This window comes from Otolemur garnettii, unplaced genomic scaffold (assembly GCF_000181295.1).
Source record: "Otolemur garnettii isolate 467f Iridium unplaced genomic scaffold, OtoGar3 scaffold00025, whole genome shotgun sequence".
Lineage (NCBI taxonomy): Eukaryota > Metazoa > Chordata > Mammalia > Primates > Galagidae > Otolemur > Otolemur garnettii.
In genome coordinates, this window is record NW_003852420.1 from 14,713,774 (window position 1) to 14,721,688 (window position 7,915).

General features: G+C 51.6%; 1 protein-coding gene across 1 annotated transcript in view; it reads right to left on the reverse strand.

Moving 5' to 3' along the window:
- Window positions 1-4,180: 4,180 nt before the first annotated feature.
- The window catches only part of LOC105886819 (uncharacterized protein C20orf203), a 32,367-nt gene continuing 28,632 nt past the window's right edge, over window positions 4,181-7,915 (reverse strand). Inside the window, 5 exon segments of the mRNA XM_012804084.1 lie at window positions 4,181-4,239; window positions 4,242-4,328; window positions 4,331-4,366; window positions 4,369-4,429; window positions 4,431-4,499. Coding sequence (XP_012659538.1) covers window positions 4,181-4,239; window positions 4,242-4,328; window positions 4,331-4,366; window positions 4,369-4,429; window positions 4,431-4,499 — 312 coding nt within the window.

Consider the following 7,915-nt stretch of genomic DNA (forward strand, 5'->3'; position numbering starts at 1 on the left):
CCAGCCTGCACAGGCAGCCAGACCAGGCTCCTTATCTCATTGTCTGAACCTAGGGTCCTAGTCTCTCCCACACTCAGCCTCCTGCCCACTGACATTTTAGTATGTGGCACCCAACTCGTCACACAAACCTGCGGGCGCCTCCTCTCCTCTCCGCTGGGGCCTTGCCCTTCATCCTGGGATCTTCTTCCCAAATTGAATCATCCCACCTCTGAATTCCCAGAATTGCTGGGTCAGCACACCGAGTGGCTGAGTGGCCATGGCAGGGAGGGCCTGACTCCCTTCCCGCGATGCCCCTCACTGCTCTGTGGCACCATTCCTCCTGCCAGGAGTGACCACAGGGAGGAGAGAGCAATGTCCCAGCACCGAGCACTGCAAGGCTCTCCCGCGCATCTTGCTCATCACCAGGCCCTCTGAGAAATGGGCCTTCTTTTCTCTGTCCCTTTTGTGGAAATCCACGTCACAAAGAGGAGCAGTGACTTGCCCAAGGCCACACAGCGAGGTGGTAGTGGGCTTCCCATCTGGGTCTAGCTAATTCTAGAGTTGGGGTCTTTTTCCCAGTGCAGCAGAGTGGCCGGAGCATGGGCTCTGGAGTCCTGGCTCCTCAGCTCCTTGCTGGGTAACCTGGGGTTAGTTACTCAACCTCTCTGAGCCTCAGTTTCCCCATCTACACAATGCCCTCAGAAAGTCCATGAGTTCAAATTCTTGTTAGCTGTGTGGCCTTCAGTGACTGACTTACTCTGCCTCCATTTACTCCACTTTAAAACGGAGCGCTTGCTATCACACACCAAGGGCTGGCATGAGATCTGCACCGTGCAACTCGAGCTTCCCAGCAGGCGGTCCCCAGCAGGCCCATGTGACTGTTTGCTGTTGTGATCAAGATGGGGCTGTCCAGACTTGCCCCAGGAGGAAGCATAAGATGTAGGTCCCAGAGGTCATCATGGGGGAGGGAAACTGGATTGAGGAGAGGAAAGGGTAAGGGACCCTAACTTGTCCTCATATATTATTTGGAGCCTTCAGAATGTGGCATTGCACATGTGCACACACGTATTACTACCTTTTTTTTGAGACAGAGCCTTAAGCTGTCGCCCTGGGTAGAGTGCTGTGGCATCACAGCTCACAGCAACCTCCAACTCTTGGGCTCAAGCAATTCTCCTGCTTCCACCTCCCAAGTAGCTGGGACCACAGGCACCCACCACAACCCCTGGCTACTTTTTGGTTGCAGCCGTTGTTGTTTGGCTGGCCCAGGCTGGATTCGAACCCGCCAGCTCAGGTGTATATGACTGGCGCCTGAGCCGCTTGAGCCACAGGCACGGAGCCTATTACCACCATTACCTCAGGGGATGACATAGTGCACAGAGCTGGTTGTTGGCCTAACACACAGTCTCGTGCTGTCCAGAGGCCCTGGGCTGTCAGTGTCCTGGCCTGTCCCTTCAGGGCCTTCAGTCCCTATGCTCTCTCACTCCTCTTCATCTTCTTCACAGTATTCACCATCACCTGAAATGCATTTTTTTTACAATAAACTACTTTTTTAGGGAATGATTTTAGAAATAATAATTTTTTTATTAAATCATAAACACATAGATCATGTATACATTAATGCAATTATGGGGTACAGTGTGCTGGTTTCATATAAAATTAGCAATTCTTACATCACACTGGTTAATATAGACCTCATCTCATTCACTTAATTATTGTTTTTATTATTTTTAATTTTTTTTGAGACAGAGTTTCACTATGTCGCCCTCCATAGTGTGCCGTGGCATCACAGCTCACAGCAACCTCAAACTCTTGGGTTAGAGATTCTCTTGCCTCAGCTTCCCAAGTAGCCGGGACTACAGGTGTCCATCACAACACACGGCTATTTTTTTGTTGTAATTGTCATTGTTGTTTGGCAGGTCTGGGCTGGGTTTGAAACTGTTAACTCTGGTGTATGTGGCTGGTGCCCTAGCCGCTGAACTACAGGCACCAAGTCCTTTTTTTTTGAGACAGAGTCTTACTATGTCACCCTCAGTAGAGTGCTGGGGCGTCACAGCTCACAGCAATCTCAAACTCCTGGGCTTAAGCAATTCTTCTGCCTCAGCCTCCCAAGTAAATGGGATTACACAATGCCTGCCACAATCCCCAGCTATTTTTTGTTGCAGTTACCATTGTTGTTTAGCTGGCCCTGGTGGGGTTTGACCCCACCGGCCTCGGGGTATGTGGATGGCGCTGTAACCATTGTGCTATAGGTGCCGAGCCTTAGAAATTATTTTGTAGTGGAAAAGTTGCAAAGACAGTACAGAAAGTTCCCATTAACACTTCACCCAGTTTTTTCTAATGTCAACCTACTTTCTCACCATGGTACATTCCTCAAACATTGGTGGCGCCCATTCCTCAAACATTGGTGGCGCCCGTAGCTCAGTAGTTAGGGCACCGGCCCCATGTACCCAGACTGGCAGGTTGGAACCCAGCCCAGGCCAGCTAAAACAACAATGACAACTGCAACAACAACAAAAAAGCCAGGCATTGTGGTGGGTGCCTGTAGTCCTAGCTACTTGGGAGGCTGAGGAAAGAGAATCGCTTAAGTCCAAGAGTTTGAGGTTGCTGTGAGCTGTGATGCCTAGCACTCTACCAAGGAGGACGCAGTGAGACTCTGTCTCAAAAAAAAAAAAAAAAAAAAAGAACATTGGTACATTACCATTAATTAAACTGGAGGCTTTACTAAAAAAAAATTATATTTTTCCTTGATTTTATTTACTTGTTTTCAGTTGTCTGCCGCCATTAGAAGGTAAATGCTAGGCTCAGTGCCTGTAGCTCAAGCGGCTAGGGCGCCAGCCACATACACTGCAGCTGGCAGGTTCAAATTCAGCCCAGGCCTGCCAAACAACAAGGACAACCAAAAAATAGCTGGGCGTTGTGGTGGGCACCTGTAATCCCAGCTACTTGGGGGGCTGAGGCAAGAGAATTGCTTAAACCCAAGTTTGAGGTTGCTGTGAGCTGTGACTCCACAGCACTCTAACCAGGGCGACAGCTTGAGACTCTGTCTCAAAAAAAAAAAAAAAAAGAAGATAAACTCTAGTAAAAAGTAGGGAGGTGTCTCTCTTACCTTTAACTCTCTCATGCCTGGCAAGGAATACTGATTGGCTAAAAGGAGGGCAAATAATGACAAAAATAACCAATGATTCCTGAGGAATCTCTGCCAGGAGCCACTCTAAATGCTTCAAACCCTGTAAGTCATTTAGCCCTCACAATAACAGCTACTAATGGTGGGGAAACTGAGGCCCAGTGCACTTCAGTGGCTGGCCTGAGGCTACACAGATGGTCAGTGCTGGAGTGGAGGGGTTCTAGTGCACCCCTTGCCCTCGAATGACATGCCACCTGCCCCTCAGGGTGACAGGGCAAATGTGCGAGAGCCTGTGGGTCACACCCTTCTGCACCCAGAACATGGAGGCCCCAGATCCCTGGGATTTGCCTGGAGCCACAAGGTGCCCAGGGGAGTGCAGGGCTGGGTGGAGCCTGGGCCTGGAACTTTGCCAGGAAGGGGTTGGGGGCTCCCCTCCCAGGGACCCGGCCTTGCCCTTCTTCAGGGAGACAGAAGGCAGCTGGTTTAGCCCAAACCGTGGGTTCACTCCAGAGCCTGCAGACAGAGGGGGCCTGAGATGCCCCTCATCATATCCCTTGGCCCATAGCCTGGGGCTGAGGAGGGGGAAGGAGGGGGAGAATGGGTCCCCCTCTCCTGAGATGCAGACTCTCAGGGGAGTATGCTGGGCTCTGGGACAGGGAGGAAGAGGAAGAAATGATGTCCCTTTTTGGCCACGGCGTGGGAGCAACATGGAGGGTTATTGTAGCCTTTTCTCAACACCCAGTGCCAGACCAGAGCACTGTCCCAGCAGCTCCAGAAGGGAAAAGCCCTTCCCCAGCAGCAGGGCAGGACCACAGTCTGCCGCCCTCATCGGGCCAGGGCTCCACCCAGCGCCAGCCTAGTGCAGACTCCAGGCACTAATGTTTGCTGGATGCCTCGAATACAAGCACCAGTGCCCAGATCTCCTTGAGGTTTCAGCCAGGCGTGCCCGCCCCCACCTCCCATTCTGGGGAGCAGACTAAGTGTGGGGGTGACAAGGGACACCGTGAGGCGGTGGCAGCCTCAGTGAAGAGGCAGGCAGCTCCACCGAGAGCTGGGGGGTGGGGGTGCCTGTGCTCACTAATTAAACAGTGACTGTGATGAATTGGGGAGAGGCTGCCGCTTGCTAATTAAAGGTGCGGCGTCTTGCCTGGCAAGGACGGAAGGCAGGAGAGGCTCTGGAACCTTGTCAGGGGCCAGGCCAGCAAGGACAGAGCTTGGCCAAAGCCCCCACAGAGCCGGTTCTGGGCATCCCGCCCATCCTCCACCCCTCCCAGAAGGGCCCAGACCCCTCCCCACTTCCCTATCTCTCCCACCCACCTTGCCTAAGCCTGGGGCCTCCCACTCCCCCCCCCCCAACCCAAATCCCTTCCTGATAAGGGCCGGGGCTAGGCTGGCGCTGGGGAAGAGAGCTTGGCGGGTGACCAGCCTGGGGGTGGATGTTCTGGGACGCCAAGGTACACCTTCCCACCCCAGGCCAAGATGGACACTGGCAGATAGGAACAAAGCCCCTGCAGACAACTTACAGAGAGTCTTAGGTTCTGAGAAGGCTTTAAGCGTTACTCAATTTCCCTGACAAAACCTGTCAGCCCTGGTGTCTGTGGGAGAGGAAGAGAGAGATGGAGGACCATGTGCTTTCTGGGCTCAATACTCCAGGCTTTTTTTTTTTTTGAGACAGAGTCTTACTATGTCGCCCTCCATAGAGTGCTATGGCGTCACAGCTCACAACAACCTCAAACTCTTGGGCTCAAGCTATTCTCTTGCCTCAGCCTCCCAAGTAGCTGGGACTACAAGTGCCTGCCATGATGTGCGGCTATTTTTTAGAGATGAGGTCTCACTCTGACTCAAGCTAGTCTCCAATCTGTGAACTCAGGCAGTCCCCCAGCTTCAGCCTCCCAGAGCGCTATGATTACAGGAGTAAGCCACCTCGCTTGGTCCAATATTCCGTTTTTGAAAAGAGAAAATTGAGGGCAGCACCTATGGCTCAAAGGAGTAGGGCACCAGTAGGTTCAAACCCAGCCCCAGCCAAAAAAATAAAAGAAAGAAAAGAAAAAAAAAAGAGAAAATTGAGCAAGTGATCTTTGGCCCTTGATGATTCCTATGTGGTAGAAAAAAGACCTCAAAGTTGCCCCAAGTTGGCTCAAGGCAGAAGTGTAGCTCAGTGGCTAAGAGCATAGGTTCCGGAGGCCAGACATCTGGGTTAAAGTCCCTGCACCACCATTTGCCAACCACATGACCTCTAGCAAGGGAACTTATCTTTCTGTGCCTCAGTTTCCCTGCCTCCAAGGTTGGAGACGGTAATGCTGCCTGCCTCCAGGAGTCACTGAGGGGACCAGGGGAGAGAACCCAGGTGAAGTGTTCAGCACAGCCTCTTGTCTTGTCTGAATTGAGTAGCAGCCCAGAGGAAAGGCCTGGGGGATTCAGGGCTGAGGCCTGGCACTCAGCCCCCCTCCATGTGACCTCTGTGCACACCTAGCTCCCTGAGCAAAGGATCAGAGAGGCTCGGTGACTTGCCCAAAGGCATGCAGCCATGGAAAGGGCAGGAGAAGCCCTGGATCCCTTGAGTGGGAGGGACAAAAGGGATTTGGCTTCCCTTGTTGTCATTTGTCGAGCTTCCACTAGATATAGGGTCCTGAACCAGCCATCACGGAGAGGGCAGAGATGAATTTGAGATTCATTCTACCTTTAAGGGGACCCCAATCTGGAAAAGGAGAGAAAACATACACATAAACAACTAGAATGTGAAGCAAATGGGGTAAGTATGGTGTGGGGGTGGGGTGGGGGACAGCATCCCTCCACACAGGGGAGGGGAGAGATACTGCTTTGTCTTTGAGCTCAATTTGCAAAGCAAATTGTATATTTTTTATACAATTTTTATTTGAAGGGTAAAATTGTATTTGAAGGGTAAAATCAGCATGGGAAGGTCATGTGGTCACAGTGGGGAAGTTTCTTGTGGTCCCTGACATCTGTGATGCCTGCTTTTGTGGTCCTGGGGTCTATCACTTGAGGTGTCCCAGAAGCTGTGGTTTCAGGCGGTACTGTCCAGGACAGCCAACATGAGTGTGTCCTTGTCCATAGATGGCTGTGATGTCCCCCTCTGGGTGTCTGGGCACACACTGTGCCTGGGGTCCTTTTGCTGGGCAGTTCAGTGGAGGAAGGCAGTTCAGTGGGGGAAAGGGCACCAGTGAGAGGCCCAGAGATGGCGGAAACCTTCTGAGGCTGAGAAACTCTAGGGTATTGGCCCTGACGCTGAGAAGCCTAAACCTTAGACAGCCAACCCAAAGAAGGCAGGGATGAGTGCTAGGTCACTGGTCTCCATTCCTCCCTCCTTGGAGATCAGGGCTGAGCCAGAAGAACAGGGTAGAAGGCCTGGGCAGGTAGATCCAAAAGGAACTGTGTGCAATAAAAGCTCCTGGAAAATATGTCCCGCCTTGGCCACCCCAGAGCCCTTTACACCTGAGCTGGGCCAAATGCTGGTCTGGGGCGCCCTCTGGTGGTTACTACAGATGCTGGTGGGACGTGAAACAGCAGTGAATTTAATAAGGGTGGGTAGGGCCTCGATGGTCAAAGTTGGTCTGGAGGCTGGGCACGGTGGTTCTCAGCTGTAATCCCACCACTCTGGGAGGCTGAGGCAGGTGGATTGCCTGAGCTCAGGAGTCCAAGACCAGCCTGAGCAAGAGCAAGACTCTGTCTCTAAAAAAAATAGCCAGGCATAGTGGTGGGCACCTGTTGTCCCAGCTACTCTGGAGGCTGAGGCAAGAGTTGCTTGAGCCAAGAGTGTGAGATTGCTGTGAGCTATGACGCCGTAGCACTCTGAGGGCAACACAGTGAGACTCTGTCTCAAAAAAAAAAAAAAACCAATAAATTAAAAAAATAAATAAAGTGGACCACTCTTGACCAGACATAATCCTAGTACTTTAGGAGGCTAAGGCATGAGGATCCCTTGAGCTTAGGAGTTTAAGATCAGCCTGACTAACAGCCAGATTCGTCTCTGCTAAAAATAGAAAAACTAGTTGGGTGTTGTGGTGGGCTCTTGTAGTCCCAGCTACTTGGGAGGCTGAGGTAAGATCACTTGAGCCCAAGCTCTCGAGGTTGCCATGAGCTATGCTGCCATAGCAGTCTATGCAGGGTGACAAAGTGAGACTGTCTTAATACTAATAGTCATAATCATAGAAAAACTATCTGGTATTGTGGGCTCCTGTAGTCCCAGCTACTTGGGAGGGGGAGAGAAGATCACTTGGACCTAGGCGTTTAAGGTTGCTGTGAGCTATGGCACCATAGCACTTTACTTGGGGTGAAAGAGTGAGACTGTCTCAAAATAAAATAAAAAATAAAGTAGACCATTTGTCATGGGAAAACTGAGGCCCAGAAGAGGAATTGATTTGCCCATGGTCATAGTAGGCTCAGTTAGTGGCTGAGCCAAGAATAGAACTCAGAATTTTCTCCACACAAGCGACTTTTCTTAGCGACTCACGCATCCCACACCAGGGAAAGGAGGCTGGGTGTCCAGAGGTTCCCTCCCCAGTGAGCATGGACATCTGAGCATTAGTGTAACGAGGCACGTCCCCTCCTGCACTTTGATTCTTTACCTAAAAACCTGGGGTTACTGTGTGGCAAGGGACAGGGGACTAGACCTCTCCTGTGTACTCCTGGAAGTGAGGAAGTAAACCAGCCAGTCTTTCAGGAAGGGATAAAAAGAGCCTTCCTGGCTCGGTGCCTGTGGCTCAAGCGGCTAAGGCGCCAGCCACATACACCTAAGGTGGCGGGTTGGAATCCCCAGCCCGGGCCCACCAAACAACAATGACGGCTGCAACC